At 34.8% G+C, this 21,548-nt stretch overlaps 1 protein-coding gene across 2 annotated transcripts; it reads right to left on the reverse strand.

Moving 5' to 3' along the window:
• Positions 1–79: 79 nt before the first annotated feature.
• HPS4 (Hermansky-Pudlak syndrome 4 protein) lies at positions 80–21,307 on the reverse strand. 2 transcript variants are annotated; one of them, XM_085944778.1, is made up of 9 exons: positions 21,081–21,307; positions 18,330–18,564; positions 17,488–17,718; positions 16,467–16,561; positions 12,751–12,979; positions 10,191–11,494; positions 5,375–5,561; positions 3,959–4,179; positions 80–2,061 (listed from the first exon to the last, which is right to left on the reverse strand). In XM_085944778.1, exons 1-9 carry the CDS (start codon positions 21,086–21,088, stop codon positions 1,893–1,895), a joined length of 2,679 nt encoding a protein of 892 aa, XP_085800904.1. In that variant the 5' UTR covers positions 21,089–21,307; the 3' UTR covers positions 80–1,892. The 2 variants fall into 2 exon arrangements, with proteins under 2 accessions (XP_085800904.1, XP_085800905.1); XM_085944779.1 differs by lacking the exon at positions 16,467–16,561.
• Between the last annotated feature and the right edge of the window lie 241 nt (positions 21,308–21,548).

The following is a 21,548-nucleotide window of genomic DNA, read 5'->3' on the forward strand; positions in this document are numbered from 1 at the left end:
CAGGGTAGCAGGTGGCTTGGAATGCGAATGCAGGATCACGGCAGGGGGACAGGCATATCGGTAAATGAAAAGCGAAGACTAACAATTATTATTTTATTGGAACTTCAAATTCTTATGGACGACGTTCAGTCGCCTGGAGTGTATACAAATATATTGGGTAAAATAAATAAAAGAAATGTTTACACATCAATCACAGATATTTAACACCTTCCTTTGGCACTCTTCCGTTTGCTGAACAGAATATTCAGCCCAAAAACACATTTTATTTAGGAAGCTACATACATCTACTGAATGGCTATCATCTAGTATTGGCAACTTTTGAGTATCTACGTCATATACATACATGTTATTATGTAGTCTAAAAAGTAATTCATAGATGGCGCTAGTGGGACTATCGACATGGTTGGAACAGTGTAATTATTACATGCAAAATATCTTTGAAATTACTAAAATAATTAATACATATACATTCAGAGAGGACTTAAGGACTCGACAGATTTCACACTGACAGCAGTAAGTGTGTGTTGTGTGAATATAACCTGCCTTCGACAGATAATAAATATTCATAAAGTAAATCTTCAAATTTTGTAAAAACGTAAAACTAAAATGTCATGCATTTTATAAAAATGCCAAGGTCTATTATTTTAATAATCCCAACTGATTTATGTGGAATGACAATAGTAGGGGTCTGAGGAACATAATATTCTTATCAAGCAATTCAATTTATGAGAATTTTCCCATGTAATCATGAATAAAGAAGCCTGGTGTGAGTAGTATAAAATCTGCTGGCATTCAGTGCGCAATGATAGTTTTGGAATATATTACGAATGAACTGGAGTGAAAAAAAGCATATATGTAATTATTTTGGATCGCATTTGCTTTCAGGACACTAACTAGGTGGAACAGGTATTGATTGAACACTTATTACAAAAATCATTGACGTGAATAGAGGTCGACTGGGAAGTAAAGTGAATCACTGGAATCTTCGAAATCTTACTTATTAATTATTTAGTCTTATATAGGCATCTTGTCTTAATATTGAAAAATCATGGTTTTTATTTTTAATCAAAATTATGCAGTATAATTTGATGAGAATAAAATATGTATAGATTGTCTGCAGATTTGCACGAAATTTTGACACAACAGTTAAATTTGGCACGGCATTTGAAAAATATAGCTACTACAGATATAGACCAGGTATGATAGCATGAGAAATAATTTCACACTCCTTGAATTTAGAAAAACAGCCTTACATTCTTTATAAAAAATATTGTAATGTAGGACAAATGACAATTTATTTTCTTGAAATTGTGTTTAAATAAATTAGGTGTAGCAGTGTCGGTATCATTATTTTATCATGTATCTGGCAGCACAGAATTTTCAATCTCTTTCCAATAGCAATATACCTTATGTATAAAGTAGAGCGCATTTGCATTTACATTACATTTGATCAGTTAATGAAGGACTACTCAGTGTCATCAATGCTGTCTGTATACATTATAATTTCCGAAGAAATCGGGTAGTGTTTATATTTTTTTTATCTTGTCAAATGAAGTTGCATTGCAGAATTTTTTTTGAAGATGGTTCAATAATTAATGCTTAATTCATCGTTAAGGAGGGAAAACTTGAACCCTTCGAAACTCATGGTGTCTATAATAAACATGTGGGATAGAAATGTCAGACATTTTTTTCATGACACAATCGGTCTCTGCAACATATGGGCGGTTGAGAACTCATGTGTAGCAAATAAAATGTAGAACAAACTTTGGTATCTATAGTGTTCGTTCTAATATTATATCAGAGTTATAGCACGTTCAAGTATAATCTTGTAAAAGGAATATTTATACATTGTTGGACTTTTGTCATTCCTTTAAAATCATCGTTTAATAAAATTAAAATATGGTGATCGAATGGTCACGTTGAAGTCTTCGCTTGGCTTTAAGGGGCGCCGTCCCCATGAGATCAGCAGGTGTCGGCAACCCTGCTTGCTTGCTGCCGGCTTCTTGATAGTAAACTTCCGCCCCTCCACACAGAGTCCCAAACACCAGACTGTCTTCACCCCTGCAAATTTAGAATGAACATTGCATAATATAATATATCAATTAAATTTAAGTCATGTGCGTAAAGATCTTAAATATGTAGTGAAGTGGTATCTCACTCTATTTCACAGACATGCTAAAAAGTTTTGTTTGAATCCAGGATAACAATGTCTCCAATTATTAAATCAACAGCCTTTGTACAGAAGAAGAATATCTCAAAACAAATCGTCGCCGTAGATGTCAAGGGAGCCAAGCCACAAATTTGGCGAAAATGAGTAAAGTATACAAAAGTATTTTAAAATCATCAAAGATGCAGTGGTCAATGGATTTAAGCCACAAAACTCTTTTGACTACATTTTTTGTACATTTCAATATTGAGTGGTCAAGAGATATAACACATAACTTCTAAGATACTATTTTTTTGGTTATTTGTACAAAATAATAAAAAGGTACGAGGGTGGGTCAATAATTCCTTAGAAAAAAGCATTAAAACAGGTTTTATTTTTGTATTTTTTTTTTATTTCTCAACATAATTTCCTTGGAGCTCAATACACTTGGTTAGACGTTTCTCAATTTTTTTTAAACCGTCAGAAAAATAAGTTTTCAGAAGGTCCTCAAAATAAGCATTTGTCCGATCGATGACTTCTTCATTTGAAAAAAAACGTTGTCCACTTAGCCATTTTTTTAAGTTTGGGAAAAGGAAAAAGTCACTGGGGGCTAAATCTGGCGAATACGGTGGGTGGTCGACCAATTTGAACTTCAATTCTTCAATTTTAGCCATTGATCGTAAACATGTGTGAACACGGGCATTGTCCTGATGAAAGAGGATTTTTTTCCTGTTTAAATGAGGCCGTTTTTCTTCAATTTTGTTTTTTAGCTGGTCCAATAAAGATGCATAATAATCCCCTGTTATTGTTTTTCCTTTTTCCAAATAGTCAACGAAAATAATTTCACGTGCATCCCAAAATACAGTAGCCATAACCTTACCAGCTGATTTTACGGTTTTCACCTTCTTTGGACATGGTTTGCCTTCGCAATCCACTGCTTTGACTGTTCTTTCGTCTCGGGAGTATAGTGGTGTATCCATGTTTCATCTACAGTCACAAAGCGACGAAAAAATTCATCCGGATTGCGTTGCATGAGCGACAACAGGGCTTTAGAGGCCACCACCCTACTGCGTTTATTGTCGACTGTGAGCAAACGCGGCACCCATCTTGCAGAAATATTTTTCATGCCCAATTTGTCATGTAAAATAGAAATGACGCTACCTTTTGAGATCCCTGTAACCTCAATTATCTCACTCAACTTTAATCTTCGGTCACTTAACACCATTTCGTGGATTTTATTGATCATTTCTGGTGTAGTCACCTCTACAGGACGTCCTGAGCGTGGTTCATCCTTTGTTGATGTACGACCACGTTTAAATTCATTTAACCAGTTATAAATAGTTGCAAGTGAAGGAGCAGATATGCCGTGAACTAAATCCAACTCATTTTTTATTTCCTTTGCTGTTAACCCTTTTATATTAAAATGTTTAATAACAACTCTAAACTCAATTTTCTCCATTTTCCATTTTTCCATTTTTCACAAGCAAATTTTTTTTTTAAATGTACGAGAAACACACAACAACCCGACCAATCTGATTGAAACTTCGTAGCATACTGAATCGGTAGTGCCGCTGCATGAAAACAAACCGCTTGCAGTACTAGTCGCGCCACCTGTCGGCTTTTCTAAGGACTTATTGACCCACCCTCGTAGCACTAAAAAGTAAGTTTCACCGTTATATCTTTAAAAACAAATAAGTTCAATAAAAAAATCTTACTTTTATTTGTCACAAAATCTTTGCGCGCCTGTTTCTCAGCATTATGATTTTGTGGACTGGCTCTCTTGACATCCTACATTGATGATATTATACAAACCTTATTATCAATTCTGTTAAAGATGGGTCACTCTTAAAGCTCTTATGCATGTATCCCATGGTGGCTACATCGCTTGAAGCCCAAGGTCCCCCCTTTTTAACAGCGCCCCACTGAGGATCTAGCGAAAGGTAACTGTAAGCCTCAGTGGATTCATCATTAGCCGGTAAAGGCTCCATGCACATCTGTTCGATCGGAGCTAAACTCTTTACACTTGCTTCCCACTGAAAAAGGAAAAAAAACATTTTATACAACATCAGCTACGTCTGCAACCATATCATTTACAATAATATTTACTGAATGAATTAAAGAGCGAGATAGACAGTTTTGATAGTTTAGAGCAGTGGCTTCAAACTTTGTCGACTCACGGAACCCTTAGAATTATAAGTTTTTTTTGGGGAACCCCATCCCATCCTTAGAAAAATATATCATAAAATAATATTCAAAGTAGATCAATGTGTTATAGTTACTTTATGTAAAGAAAATTATTGTATTTTTTAAATTTTCATAAAATTAATGTAATTCATTCACTAGTAGCAGTAGCATCTATTTCCCCAGCCCTCTCCTACCCATTCATTATATTTAGTGACTGGGGTCAATGGGGTGTGCTTGCATTTTTTTACACAATTTGTCGAAGTCTAGCTCTATTGATGTTAACCGCAGTCTCATTTCATAGTTCTAGAACTAAATTAGAAAGAAACGGAGTATGCATGTTTGAAAGAGACAGAATATGCATGTTGGAATGAGACATAATATGCACGTAAGAAAAGAATAGAAATTTTCAAAATAAAGCCCTACTATACTAATGAAATTACATAAGTACAATTTTTTTTTGACTCGCGGAACCCCGGGGTTCCGCGGAACACATTTTGAAGACCACTGGTTCAAAAGGTTAACTTATTGTAACAACCGCCTCAATACATAAATATGATAAAGTGATAATATCTATCACTTTGGCTGTTGATAGCCGCCTTGTGAATAGAACCAACGCACAGAAAGTGTAGGCTTTAGCACATACATCGTCACTGTTCTGGCAGAAGACACTAATTCGAAAAAATGACATATTGAGTTAGTACCAAAATGTTCCTTATTCCAAACTTTACCGTCTGTAAACCTTAATAAATGAACAGTCTTTATTTCATCGTCTATATTTAAAGTCATCCTATTTACGACTACTTAATAAACTCACATGATAGACCATTATTTCAAACATTTTAACAACTTCAAAGTCAAATTACTCAAAACTAGTATTCTCCAGTTAGTGTGTTCTTCCAGAACAGAGACGACATAATACCTACTATTTATTTAACCAATACATGCCCAAATTAATTGAAATCAAATTTCACAGCAGTTAATAAATTATTACATAATCAGCACGCGTCGAAATGATTACAGAAGACAATATTTGTAGTTACTCACAACATGTTGGATTGTAGAGTAGTTCTTGGCTGCTTCTTCGTCAATTAACAAAATCATAGCCATGTTTTGGAGACCGAACACATAGAGCACACTTTTGACACATTCAATACTAAAACTGGAAATCTGATCATCTTCATCACTGTCAGTTTCTCCATCGGACACAGAAATAGGCTGCCGCTTTTTTGTGCTGCAACACAATAATAATAACAATGGAGACATTAATGAAATATTAATTTAGTAACCCAATCCAGCCTGCCTTTGACTGGTGGTGGGGTTCACCTTAAGGTAGATAGATGGTATGTACTCCTACTACTAACATATTAGTTTTACTGCAATCACAATGACATGACTAATAAAATTGTAAGTTATTGAGATCCCCGGGGTTCCAGCGGCTAGCTCATTTGTCCATCGAACCCCGGATTCACAAAAAAAAAAGTTCAAACGGTTGGGAGTATAAATAAAACTCGGTCTTTCGTGCTCGTAACGTGGTCTTCTTATATTTTACATTTTCTTTAAACGTTTACATATTTTGTTTTAACAATAAGTTTCGCAGGTCCTATCCTATCGGAAAGGGGACGCTTACTAATTACTTTTTTTCTTTTTCAAACTTCGCGTACCCACGCCATTCCAGCAAAAAGGACTCTCGTGATTGGCCAAATTTTATCGCGTGATCTTTGATTCGGCGAATCACGAGCCTGACCCTGGCGCAGGCGCGTCGAAATTTGGACGTTGCCGACAAGCGCGGCAAAATTTATTATATTTAAATACTTATATTTAGTCTTAAAATTATCGCTTTCATCCATCATCATTTATACTTTTTAAATTAAATTAAATTTATCTTAATTACACCTCCGCCCAATATGTCATTTTCACACACCGGACGAAGGCCCTTACTTATAAATAAAAAATACTTACGTGGTTGAGCAAGGAATCAGATTAGATGTTTTATGAAGCCGTTTCTAGAGGTCAGGGTTACGTTTCGACTTGAGCTACTAAATGATTATTTTACACCGGGAGAAGCCCGCCTGTAACAGGGGTGTATCAATTCGCCCCATCTGGATTAAAGTCGAAAGGTACGCCCTGATCTCATCGGCCACCCAACCAATTCCTTGTTCATCCGTTAAGTACATGGCATGATAACAGTTTATAAAAAAATTCAACTACAATCTAACTATTCTAACAAAAAAAAAAAAAAAACAACTAACTTTACGTATTGTTTCGATATTTATTTTGATTACTATTTTCCTGCTCAAAGCAATGCTCCTGAATAAGTCAGAGTTTGATTTATTTTCCTTTCTTATTATCATTTGTCATAATTTATTATTATTTTATTTTTCTCCTGTAATGTCGTGCGTTTATTTTGTTTTCGTAATGTTTTCTTGTTATTTTATTCGTTTTTATTAGTCAGCGGAGGGGTCGCGAAGCTGCAGTCTTTGACTCTCGCGCTTTCCAATCTTTCTTTTGTATTCCTAGACGTTTGGCCCTCGTTCGGAATTATTATTTCGTGTTACGTTTTTCTTCTTCTGGTGCAATAGGAGCGTACCTCGTTTGGCGTCGTCTGCCTTTGCAACCAGGGCGTGGTAGTGGCGTTACTATTGAGCCAGGCTCGTTTCGAGCAGCGGATATCCTTCTGTGGAAAGTTTTCCACTCATCTGCTGGTCTCTGGAGTATCACCTCACGGACAGATACTGTGTCTCCATCTGTTCCTATTACTGCGGGCAAGGCATCGTATAGCGGTACAACGGCTAGGCTCGCTGACGGCGGCACGGCTTTCTCACAGGTACTAGGATGGATTTTCACAATAAGTATCTTTTTCCCTTTTTTTTCTTTGTAGATGGTTACACTTCGGAGGTACCTCTTGTTGTTTCACGATATCTTTCAGGCGTCACGTCCCTAGTCTCTCCATGAACCTGCGCGAGAAAGGAGAGTGCGCACTCTCCACACCATCAAGCTTTGGTATCATGAATTTTCGGCTACGCTGCCTTTGGATGCGCTTACTTCGAGAGGTGGCTCCCTTTGTGCTTCCAAATTATCTTCATCTGTATTTATTCTTTTTCTTTCTTTAGTCATTTATTCGTTCATTAGACTTCATTGATATTAAAAATTTAAATATTTCACCCTCTCATTATATTTATTTACTAGCAAAACCCGTTTTATTTAAAAAAATTTGTTATTTCGTTTTACGCGCGTATGCGACTCGATTTTCTGCCGCGCGTCTCAAAGTTTCTAGTCCAGACGGTTTTTTATGTTTTTCGCGCCCGATCCCGGCGTTATCGCGTTTAGTCGACATGTCATCCGATTCCTTCTCGCCAAAGGCGCGCCGCGCCGATTTGCGGGGCCTCTCACGTTTTATTATTAACATTTATTTTTCACATTATTTAATAATGAACGTTGGCAGCTTCGCTTTTTGTTCACACGATTATTACAATACATATCATCTATTTCTTTTTCAGTATTAAACAAAAATTATAAAAGTCCTGAAGGGTATTATAATACTGTATTTATATTTTTTTATAATGATATGCGAGGCGTTATCATTTATTTTAGATTTGAGGATTCTTTGGTAATCTCGCCAGTGTCGACTCCGAAAGAAATAGTTACGAATAATTTTACAAACGTACATCCTTTCACACATTATTATATATGTATATATATATTTTTAAACAATATTTCTTATAACCAATCAGCTCGCCGAGCAAAGTTGATTCGTTGTATTCCGTCTTACCGACGGCGTTATAATTGGTTTTGAATTTAATATTTCCGAGCGTCGAGGTACTCTTTTACCGCGCGGATTTACATTTACTCCACGCCACTGGCCGTTGTACGAATCGACGGCGTGTATTTTTTTTTTTTGTTACTTTTGCGGACGGCATTTCATTACGTATCTAAAATTATTCTAAATCAACTTTGCTTTGCGTTTGATGCATCTTTTATATACTAATAATAAAACTTAGTTTGTGCTTGACGAGAGTTCACACTTAAACATTCACTATTTCCACTAAATTCACGTCTTTTGCACCCGCTCCTTCGAAGATCCATGGTAGGGGGGCATCCACAGGATCCAGTGTCTTCTTCTTGCTCCAAGATGACCACCAGCTCGCGGCGCCTCCTCCATGTCTCTCTTCTTCTTCCATTTTACTTCCGGTCGGATACTCCGTACCATTTCGTGCAGGTGGCATTGTTGTGCCACCCGCCTGGCCTCACATTTCCAGGAGTTCTAGGGCGCTCATGGCCATGTCCTTGGTTTCCCTGGTACATGGTCCTAGGTACTTCAGGCGCCTGGAACTCGATAGTTACCAGTTGTTCTATGGTCTAGATGTAGAACACTTTAATTAGATTTTTAGAGCTGAGCAGGGTGTGATGTCGGGAAAACCATGCGTTTTCCGAGCCTCATGTTGCCAGGGCGCCATTGAGATCCCCGGGGTTCCAGCGGCTAGCTCATTTGTCCATCGAACCCCGGATTCACAAAAAAAAAAGTTCAAACGGTTGGAGTATAAATAAAACTCGGTCTTTCGTGCTCGTAACGTGGTCTTCTTATATTTTACATTTTCTTTAAACGTTTACATATTTTGTTTTAACAATAAGTTTCGCAGGTCCTATCCTATCGGAAAGGGGACGCTTACTAATTACTTTTTTCTTTTTCAAACTTCGCGTACCCACGCCATTCCAGCAAAAAGGACTCTCGTGATTGGCCAAATTTTATCGCGTGATCTTTGATTCGGCGAATCACGAGCCTGACCCTGGCGCAGGCGCGTCGAAATTTGGACGTTGCCGACAAGCGCGGCAAAATTTATTATATTTAAATACTTATATTTAGTCTTAAAATTATCGCTTTCATCCATCATCATTTATACTTTTTAAATTAAATTAAATTTATCTTAATTACACCTCCGCCCAATATGTCATTTTCACACACCGGACGAAGGCCCTTACTTATAAATAAAAAATACTTACGTGGTTGAGCAAGGAATCAGATTAGATGTTTTATGAAGCCGTTTCTAGAGGTCAGGGTTACGTTTCGACTTGAGCTACTAAATGATTATTTTACACCGGGAGAAGCCCGCCTGTAACAGGGGTGTATCATTATGTTGACATGTCTTACGGGTCAATACAAAATTCTTTTGTTCGGCTTTATCCGCTTGGGTTCGGCCGTAACTGGCAGCACGAACATACCCGAATTTGACTGACATGTCTACCAACCTAAATTTTTGCCATATTACGAATTGGAGATAGCCGCCGATAACTGCTTTGTGTATGGAATGCCTTCCGTGTTAATTTGGACCAATGAAAATAACGGAAACGTGCTAAAGTTATAACTGTTAAGAATAGACCCGCAGGTACCAATCTGATTAAATCTGCCAATTTATATTAATCGAAAAAAAAAATAGATTTGACAAAACTGTTATACATATCGTCACTTTACTATTAAGATATTTATGGAAAAATTAAATTTGTTCGACAAAATTTAAACAATAAAACATTTTAAATCATATCAAAACCTCGGTTTTCTAGACCAGTATGCTGTCCATCTATCGACAAATTTTAAAAACTCCTAGGTCTCGTGGTTTCAAACATGGAATTAAAACCTCGTATTTCACAACCAGTGTTAGCAGATTCACCTATTAGAGAGGTGTTTAAAATATTGTTTATAATACGTTTTTTCCTTCCCCTCAACATTCTTCTGTTTGTAAGTCTGTTTACTTACGAGGTTTTAATAGTAAGGTGACGATATATATTATTATATGGAAATGGAATAAGCACAGTCGTTATTGATAACAATTATTGGAAGTTTGATTGAAATAATTAACAAACTCACCTCTTTTCTGGAAAAGTGATTGTCTTCTCTATGCAAGGTGTGCTCAAAGCGAAATCTTTGAATTCCATTGGAGTGACACCTTTACTACTGTAGCCGCTTGACTTTTCCGAGAACGCTAAATGACTGAGCTTCTCCATGAGCGGAGTCAACTGCACTCCAGACAGTTTCTTGCGGTTCATTTGAGAATCGAACATCGGCAAATCGCTGCAATTTTTATCACCACCCAGTGATTTTAACGGCAAGGAGAGAGATTTCCTTCTGGTCGGATAGGCTTTTTGTGCAAAATCTGTTTCAGATTTGACCGGCTTTGCATCACTGTCACAAGATTTTCTTCTCATAGGGGACAATTGCACGATCTCTGAGTCGAAACCTTCCAGCGGTTCTTTATCAGGAACGTTATTTGATATGATGGTGTGCACGAGTTTCGACATGTCTTTCGGTCTTTTTTGATTGACATCGGTATAATTCTGCGATAGATATTCATTGAATAAGGTTATTGAAATCGGCACCCCGTCGTTTCTGAAGACGGGATAGTACGGATCCGTAATTGTGACGTTGATTCTATTCAGACTTTCGACGTTCGACTGCGGCGACGCATCAGAATTCAGACTCATATTTTTATTGACGGGTTTGCTTTTACCGAAACGCATCGAAGCCAGTTGCGAAATTAAACCGAATCCGCTGTTTATATCGCTTAGACTTTTAAACTTTCGTAGATAATTTAATGGCATAGAAATTAAATTCTCTCCTGTCATCTTAATTTCTTTACTTACATTCCTAACTGAATTTGCGGTGGTTTCTTTTTTATTTTTAAGAATGCCGTCATCGCACTCCAGATTTATACTTAAATTAGCCTCTTTCATTGGGATATTTAAAGCGTCCGTGAGCAAATGATCGTCTGCATTCCTGCATATGCTCATCACGTTTCCGTGCAAACATTTAAAATCAAGCATGGGCGTGGAGCAGACACTTGTCTGTCCGGTGAAAATAGGCTCTGTCGGAATGGGTACATGATCGTCTTCATCGATGCTGTCTCTCATTACGGTATTCTTAAAGCTAAGGGCCAATTTGTTTGGCCGCACTCTTGGCTTATTGCTAAATGGAACGACGTCAGGCATGTTGGCGGGTTTTATTTCCGGTTCCTTCGATAGATGTTTGGTTTTGCTGAAGTCTTGCGGGGAAGTAGACGGAGAGGGAGATATGTTGGAGACGTCTTCCTCGGGGACAGCGGTAAAAAGTAAAGACTTGTCTCTCTTCATTGAACCCAAGATAGGCTCTTTGGCAGCAGTTTTATTGACAGTGTTCTAAAAAAGAAAAATAAGCAGGAATAAGTATTTAATAATTAAATGGTAAGTGCCGACTGGAAGTTGAATAATAAAAAAAGAGGCGCAATTATTTTAAATAATTAATACAGAACTAGTCATATAATTTAATAAGGATGCCATCTAACTGGTTTTTTCTTATCTTCAGAATTGCTGCATTTGTTTTCAATTTGTTACTGTATAGATATATTTTTCATAGTATTTACAGAGTGCATAAGTACATCAATTAAACAGTTTATTCATTATTTTGATATAAGCTTAAAAAAAGACACACATACTAATCTAGCTTAACGACTTAGTTGGTAAACCACTTTAGATATAATCCAATGGATGTGAGAGGCGAATGCTACATTCTGAAATATTGCGGGTTATTCACTGAATAAAAAAACAGTATGATTCAAAATTATCGACAAGTGTTAGTACATTAAAACTAAAATTTGGAGAGATCCCGATGCCATCTAGGAATTAAGATATGGTAACAATAATTGCTAATACCTTGATTCAAAATCAATATTAACGAAATTTGGTAACACTTCCACTGCATAGGTGTTTGTTTATTTTCATTGTGATTAGATATGGTGCGGATGGCTTAAATGGTGAAATCCAATGGGTGAGAGTTTGTATTCCACTCTATATAGAGCGGCTTATGCGTCGGTCTGTAATGTCGTAAGTCCCAGGTTCGAATCCTGAGTCTGGCAAAATACATATATTGTTTTTCAATTTGTGTTTGAGTCAGAGTATGGAGGTAGAGCAAGTGGCTAACATCCATTTCTAATAAAAACAAAATCGGTTAATACAACCTCTACTCTGTGGATTTCCATATGATCCTTTAAGGATCGAACATGGTGAATTGGTAGTAGTCAATTATCATTTTTACAAATAGGTATGTTTTTGAGGTGTATCTAATTATGTATAAACCAGTGACGACGAGTAGAAGTAGAATTCAATTAAATCCTCAATTGTTAAAGGTATATTAAAATTTTTAAGATTTTTCAAGTGGGTATATAATATATAATAATTATAATATAATATCTGAGGCATTTTAAAATTGTGTATATTATGTTTTGGTTCAGACAGGGTTTAATTAAATTTGAAAAACTAACTAACACCATCTGCAATAATTTGTATTTTAAGTTCAATAAAAACAAAATATAAGTATGGCTAACAAAGTGTGCACTATTTAGGTTGGATTCCCACAGCCTACGAGCAAAGTGAATCAAATGAGGAAAACAAATAACCTTTTGCGCTTTGATCTTTTCGAATCCACTCTCATACCAATCGTGAACTCTCTCTGCTTCTTTTTTGAGGTTTTCGTAATGTTTTCTTCTGATGTACACAACGAGTAGCTGAGCGCCGGCGGGGATTTCATAGTCGGCTTTGAACGATTCAGCCGGTGACTTGATGCGGTAAGGATCCACCATTGCAAGTCGTGACGTCAAAGCGGAGTTCAATTGAGTGGCCACAATTCTACCAAAGAAAAATGAACCTCTTAGGAGTGAACGTTAACGAAACGGCACATAATATACATGTATATCTACGACTGTGTATAAAATGGCAAATACACCATTTCAATCATAAGGCGTTACACCTCTATCAAACGATTTTTTATTCAACGAATAATTCACAATATTTGAGAATGTAACATTCTTTATTTAACTTAGATAATATGAAAATTCACCTATTACTACATACTAGAAAAAATCTTTTGGAAAAAAATACGACAAATTATTTATGTTCAGTAAAGAATGTTACATTCTCAAATCTTGTGAATTATTTGTTGAATAAAAAAATGGTATATTAACCTTTTCCACTCGAATTTTTTTTTATAGGTACATACCACCCACTCGAGACTTTTTCCCGCACAAAGCATAATTTCAATATAAAACATTTAATTGGTGAAAAAAATGTAAAAGAAAATTTTTTTTTTTTTATTCTGTAAAATAAATTTATAATGAATATACTGTACTTATTTTTAGTTTATTTATAATTCTTCATTGTGTGGTATTTCACAAAGCAATCTCCAATATGTAATCCTGGCTTATCACAGAATCGTAATGAAATAGCGGTATGTAGAGAACTGGCTATAAAGTGTAAATCGTCCATTATGACTGTAAATATGATACAAATGAATTGCCTTCAAATACACTTGTAATATAAGCGGCTGTCTCGTAAATTTCCTAAATTAGTTTCGGGCTCATAACAACTCATTCCCAGTGCGGTACACATTATCAAAAGATTTCTCAAAAAATAATAAATCGATACGTAATAATTTTCATTTGACTCATTAGAGTATTTCACATTATATAGGTTCCGAATCGGCATAATATACTAGTAAGTATTGTCATCAAAAACAGTATTCAAATATAAAACTGTAAACTATACGAGACGCCCCTGCGCAAGCGAGAACCAATAAAAAATATAAACACACTTCAAAATCATGCGTGACAAACACTTCACTCTAGTCTGGGAACGTTCAATAAATAAAATTTATGTGACAAAAAAACATTGCTTGCAAGCGACGACCTACGAATAAAAAAAGAGAAGATTCCGATAAAAATACTATGTTGAAATTAGGCACGCAGTATTCTTTTGCCGACTTCTTTCTCAGATAAATGTAATAACCTATTATTATTCATTCTAACTTGATTGAAATCGAATTATAAAAATTTCTGAAAATATTACAAAAAATGACTTTATAGGCGGTGCCGCCGCTACGGCGGCACTCGAGTAATACGGGAAACTTCTAATGCCGCCGATATGGCGGCACTCGAGTGTTAAGGGTTAAATTATTAGTAAGTGCAAGTACATTATAACTAAAATTCGGAGAGATTCTGACACCGGTTAGTAATTATTAAGGTAACTAATTGATAATTTAATTTAAAATACAAAAGCTGACGCTTGTGAAACACTTAAAAAATATAAAAACTACAAGTTAATTTTGTCATAATTAGATAGGGGGACGCACATGACTTAATTGGTAGAGCACATTAGCGTGAAACCAGTGGATGTGGGTTCGAGTTCCACCGGCTTTTACAAAAAGACCTTTTCTAGTAGTTATATATTTCTCTGAGGTGTTTTCAAATTATGTATGTTACATCTTTAAGTATGGCTATGCATTAGAAACCTCAGTCGCAGGGTGCTATGAAACTTTGGCTTGTGCTACTGTAGTATTTTTTTCATGGGAAATAATTAATTTCATTTGACAAGCCCTGATAATACGTATATTACCTATATTGACATATAAATTTCATCATTCAACAATAAAATTATGGAATGCATATTAGACAGTTTTTAATTTACAAACAAACATGTTATTGATTATTGAAATAGATTATAAAGTAAATTATATCACCCGAGCCTAATAAGATATTACATGAATGTGAACAATGTGTATTTGACTGCAAGCTCTATGAGATGACGCTTCTCGCAATGTAATCCTTTGTGAAATTGGATCACACTCACTTGATGCATCTGTACATCAGTGGAGATCTGACATAAATTGTGCAAACGAAAGTTTGTCAGTCATGCTAATTTGTTTTCATTGAACTAAGAATACAAATTGTAGATGATATTGGTTATTTTTTAAATTTCAATTAAACCCTGCTAAACCAAACCATAATAGATACTTATTAAATAAAAAATATTTTATAGCTAGAAGAATATTTTTTATCTATTAATTATGGTTTGGTTGAGCAGAGTTCGAATTTTAAAAAGCATCTGCAGTTTGTATTCTTAGTTCAATTAAAACAATTAAGTATGACTGACAAAGTGCATTATTTACTATACTTGTGTACATTTATTCTTAGTTCAATTAAAACAATTAAGTATGACTGACAAAGTGTGCATTATTATACTACAATTTCTATCTGAAAACAGCAGTGGGATAAGTGAAAAATACTAGTTTCGAGATAATTGAACTTTATTGTTTGTGTCATACAAATGAAATAGATTAAGTATGTTTATTTTGTTTTTTCTACGGTTTAAAATATATGATAATGGTAACATTTTGTTGTATAAAATTATGAGAAGGGGTGATTTCAGTTATCCCAATGTTGCTTGAAGTTACAGGACAATTTAAAAAAATCCAACAGTGGCGTTTTCCCTTTAAATGGATTATTACAATTTAAAAAAATCTCACTGATTCATTATGTAGGTATAACTTTCAATAATCGATTGATATATTTATATCAAAATCGACTTTTTTCACATATTATCTCATTGTTGCTTTCAACTAGTGATATTATGGTTTGGTCTATGAAACTTTCGGTACTGTGATGGCAAACGGTTATAATTGCTGTTTTACACAATTTTACAGGAGAGCAAAAACAAAGTTTTGAAATCAGTCGGACAAGAGTTAGTTTATAAGATATTTTGAAGTATTTTATATAAAAATAAGCAGAATTAGGATCCCACACCTTTAATCATTTATTTAAAAAAAAGTTTTATTGTTATCTTGCATATTAAGCAGATATATCTTTTTGCCATATCAACTTTTTTTCACATTACTTTGTAACCAATAAAGTTGCAGGAAGTTAGAGGAAAACTTAAAAGTGAAAAAAATGTAGTTATAATCGTTCGCCATCACAGTACTGTTTTAATTCATTTTTAAAAACTAACCAATACCATCTGCAATATGTATTCTTAAGTTAATGAAAATAAATAAGTATGACTGACAAAGTTTAATGTGCACTATTTATGTGAAATCTACACAGTACCCTACGCCACTGCCGTAAAAATATACCCATGAATGCTATCTGCTAGTAAAATTCTGAAAAGTTGTAAAATTATTGATCCATGTTACTTTGAGAAAATTTTGAATTTGCGATTGCGCTAGGCCGCACTTCCGATTAAATTATAAAGCTAAGTAAGAATGTGGCTTGATTGATAGATGCATAATGTTGACCAATTTCTTCAAATTAATGTAACAACTGAGAAGAACAGAGATTAGACTAACTTGTTATTGTAGAGAATAGTTCCGCCCAAAACTCCTTTGGTTCTCTGACAATGCTCTAACACTTGCATGCATTCCAGAAATATATTAGTTGCACTCTAAAACAAAAGAGTTAGTACTACATTATTACTAATTTTTTAAGAATTGAAACATGAGTATTAATAGCATTATTAGTTCAGCTAATCAATTTCAAAGCACATAATTAATTTGGAAAATAATATACAGCTGTTATTCATAATTGAGTTGGCACATGTATTTGATCTAACTTCGTAATAGCAGCGCAGCTATTCTATACACAATATTGCTATCGGCGGCTATTGAGGATAGTTTATCATATTTATGCATTAAGGTAATAATTGTTACAATAAGTGCTATATTTTAACAGCACCTTTCTTGGCTGTGTTAACTTTTAGAGTGAGATAGACAGTTTTGACGGCTAACTTATTGTAACAATTATAATACCTCAATACATAAACATGATAAACTACCCTCGATAGCCGCCAATAGCAGTCTTGTGTATAGAATAGATGCGCAGAACTGGTGAAGGAGAAGCGTAATGCTACTAGCGGTCTAGCGACAGAATATAAATCATGCAATTTAATACAGTTTTAAATAATTTACATTTTAATTAATCAATACATATATATCTAAAAATACTAAAGAGAAGAGTAACTATTTTTTAAATTCAACCCTTATAAAACGGGTGTTCCTTAAACAGTCGACTCTATGAGTACGTACAACATTTGTTATTGACATTATTAAAATGCAGTTTATAACTAGATACCTACATATTGATTAATTAAGTAAGTACCAGAGTTTATAATTCACCTGTAACAATGATATTAATGGATATTTTTGATTAAAACTGTGACTACATTTTGTATATTTTATAATATGAGAACTTTGAACTTTGAAATGGACTTGAATATACATTATTTTAAAGAATCTAAAACTTACATGTTATTGAACTATTTCTGTAAATTATAATTACATTTCACAGATATGTAAAAAATAGTTTATTTACCTTTGGGAGATCGAGGAGAGGTACCGATTGAAACATATAGCCGCCATATTGTAGCACGGGCAGGTAAGTCTCAAACATTTGATATAATTTCTCAGAGAAGCGGTTGTTTTCTCCGGGAAAGTGGGCTGCGATGGTTTGCAGATCGCAGTGATATACTTTGATGAGAGAGGTGAGGATCTCAGCGCGGTTCTTCAGGGTCCAGTCAGGGATGTTACGATCGCTGCCGACGGCCTTACAACAAATGTTTTCATTTTTGTAAAACATAAAGCTACGGTCAAACATTGCCATGAATGGAATGTTATACCGCAATTCTATGTTAAATGAGCTAGCAGCATCTCGTTTAGACAATTTTAAGCAACAAAAAAAACACCAAATGGTCAATCGGTTGCTGTAAAATGAATGTTTTTTTAACACAGAAAGAAAATATCTAAAGAAAGTCTTGGATTTAAGTGTGTTGAAAAATATAACAGTAGGTAGACCTTTGGAACAATAGATAATAATATTCCCCATAAGTATTATTGTGATTCACATTGAAAGCAATATATTATATACCCACAATAGATTGTTAACAGAGCTGAAACAGTGGGTCAAAGGTTTGAAATCCACTACTAGAAAATTCATGTTTTTTTAAGATGTTAGTTTGAACCAGAGCAAGGATCCAGTGGGTTGAATGAATGGCAGCAACTTTCGAGAGACTTTTATGCTACGTCTAAGAGCAAAAATGGCAACATATCTTTTTTACACATAACTAATTGGCTATAAAAACCACTAAGGTGGCGAGGCCGATAGGGTCAATCAAATCAGTAGCATGAACATTGGACACATTTACAAGTGGAACTTACAAGCACATATCGACCGTACTCCTTGATGACGAACTTCCCGCTCTGCAAAGCCAGCACGTTGGGTGTGGCGAATAGTGCTTTGATACAGTGTGTGACGCCCATTAGCTGACCGCAGAGTGCCAGGCGCTGCGAGTCCGATACCCAGCTGGGGTGGAAGTATAGCACCGCCTCCGCGGGGTCGTCCGCCTCCACTAGACACCGCAGTGTGTCGTACACAAACACTATCATCATTTCCCTAAAAGCGTATTCAAATAATTGTAAGACAATATTATGGATTCTTCTTCCTTGGGAGTGACTGGTCTCACTGTAACTATTGTGTTTTAAAGAACTTTTTTCCTTAATTACCTTTTCAATGATTTTTTTTTTAAATAGTAAAAAAAATACTGTTTTTATTAATTGTATAAGAATTGAGGGATCTAGAAATAAAAATGGCAGTTTCCATTTTTGGAAAACGTTGGCAAGGCGTAGGCTCCTCATTTGTTTCTAAACAAAACGCCTGTGTAATTAGGAAGACTTTTACTATAGGTACAGTAGTAAATTAAAAAAAATAAATTCATTAATAACGATGGATGGTAGCATAAGTATTGATAGAAACCTTGATTACATGTAAATTGTATAAGGTCACTGTGAGCTGTCATACCGGAAAGACACGGCCGTATAGCATTGTGATAAAAAACTGATACGTTGTTCATGGAGCATTGCAGATAGTAATCTTCCAATTTTATTAGATTCAATAAGAACATATTGTTTACTATCAAATATCCGATAATAACGCTGTCATTATTATCAGATATCTGAAAGGTATGACTTGATACATACAAGCGCCTACTAGCTAGCCTACTTTTGAATCATTTTAGAATTTTATAAAAATACATACAATATGATTGTATTTCTAATTTTCTACCTAGTTTCTTCTGTCTTTTTTTGTATTCCAGTGGTTTTTATTACATATCTTTAAGTGTTTTATTTAGAATTAAATTTCAATGCTATGTGAACTGTGGTAACCGGACAAAACAGAACATGAAGAAACAGAACGGTGACAAAAAAGAACAGTGACAAAACAGAACAGCCATTCATTTTTGTCCTTATCTATTTATTAATTAAATACTTATAAAACTTAAGTTTATATTCAAAATATATATAAATATTTATAATCACTGCATGTTCGCCATTCAGCATAAAAACCTCAATTGATCTGATAGATTTTGATAATCACACACAACTCCACATAATTATAAAATTATTTCGTTGTACCTAGTTACACAAGCATTTTGAACATCTTATATTTATTAAGACGAGATATACCTAGCTTGCCGGAAACGCCGAGTTGAGCCCTCTTTAATTGAGGCTTTCCAGCGATTAGGAATGCAGAAATTATATAATTTGATTTGTTTTACGGCGTATTGAAAACCTGTATTATTAAACATCTATATAACATAATATATGGAGATATGAAAATTCCAATATTAACTGATTCACTGCTGAGCATTTAATTACCACATTTAAATAACATGTTAATTATATCTAATGGCCCCCTAATCAGGACACAACAGCTGTGGCGTTCGCGCTGTAAGTGGGCTCGCACATCAGAACTCGCCGCATGCGTCTTACGATGAATTCGTCGATGTGACGTCATCGTAAACCAAGAAACAAACGTTATCAAATGGAGCTTCGCAGATTGGCCGATGCAACTGCGACTCTGCGACCCTGTGACATGCCTCGAGTTGCATTGGCCAAAGCCTGCATGTCGATCTCGAAAAATGTCGGCTCCGCGCAAACGCACAGCCTGCGGCCATCGGCCATTTCTGTCTCTGTCTACACTGTCATTGCTCGCTCATCGCTGGTCACCGCGTTTGACGTTTGTTCATACAATCAACACAATAAAAATGGCAGACGAGAGACTTCTCCTTTTTCGCGTTTGACGTTTGCCGCTAGGCAGATGTGCGTGGTTTTAGCATGCAACATTCGTCGGCGGTCTCAGAAGTTTTGATTTATGGCCGTCAGGCACACAAGGCGAGTTGTGATGTGCGAGCCGGCTAAGGATTAAATTTTATATTTTTCATAGTTCTATTTATCACTGTTCGGTTTTATCATGTTCTGTTTTGTCACCATTCTGTTTATTTATGTTCTGTTTATTCATGGAACCGTGAACTGTGATACGGCTAACTGCATGTGTACCATGTCCAGACACGAGATATCTTGTATGTATATAGGTAGTACTTAAATGTACAAACCTACCCATAAGTTATTTTTGTTCTAATTTATCTTAAATGTGTAAGTCAATAATTGATTTTTAATTATTCGAATTTAGACTTCTTGATAAACCTACATTATAAATAGACAACACAGATAACAGGAGTTGCACATGTACATACACTATCACAATAATAATATTATGCAAGTATGTACAGTAAAGTTGTATGGCTTCATTCAAAGGAAAATAATATTATGATCTACTTTAAAACAAGTTTCCATTGTAAATGATGATTTATTAAAAGTAGTATAATATAAAAAAAATATTGAGAAAATAATCTACCAATATCGTATTATTGCATCGCTGCTTTTCTTAGAGAAGAAAAACATTATTAATAAAACGGTATACTTATGCATTTATTATCGGTTGAAAATAGCATATAAATGTCAATAATTAAATTAAGACAATATGTATTTTTAATCTTCGTGAATATTTTAGATAGCGCAAATATATTTTTTTATAGTAATATTATTGAAAACGACAGTATTTTCACTTACTTCGCCATGACTGCTTCGGAGTTATTTCACGCTTAAATTAAGAAATTGTTTGAGACAACTAGGAAGAGACTTGATGACATTGTAGGTAGAACTTATATTTAAAATAGATGGTCCATGATTTACAGAAAACTGGGTTGCTTACACATATTATTATTATATTTGATTTGACAGTGAAACGAAAATACAGCGACAAGACGTCTACTTGACATTAATTTAGTGTTGACACCGGCTAAATAGTGTTACTACTAAGAAAATTAGATTCAATTAAAAATTAAAGAGTTATAAATTTACTTCATAGAGGTTAAAAACTTATCTATTTTTGAGATTATTATTATTTTACACCATATTGGTATATAAGAATTACTTTAGTCAATTGTTGATATCATTCATTTTATTTTAATAACATAATAATAACAAACGTCGAATTAAATATTATATTATCACTAATAATAATTAATGTATGAGCTG

The sequence above is a fragment of the Rhyacophila brunnea genome, unplaced genomic scaffold, assembly GCF_057557595.1.
Source record: "Rhyacophila brunnea isolate RB1 unplaced genomic scaffold, BYU_Rbru_1.0 scaffold_17, whole genome shotgun sequence".
NCBI lineage: Eukaryota > Metazoa > Arthropoda > Insecta > Trichoptera > Rhyacophilidae > Rhyacophila > Rhyacophila brunnea.

Bases quoted from the DNA above. Each gene is read 5' to 3' on its own strand.
- HPS4 (XM_085944778.1), bottom strand. The intron at 16,562-17,487 runs GTAAATAAACTA...CTTTTGTTTTAG, and splicing joins CTCTCCTCGATCTCCCAAAG to AGTGCAACTAATATATTTCT. The intron at 2,062-3,958 runs GTTTGTATAATA...CTAAATTTGCAG, and splicing joins TTAACAGAATTGATAATAAG to GGGTGAAGACAGTCTGGTGT.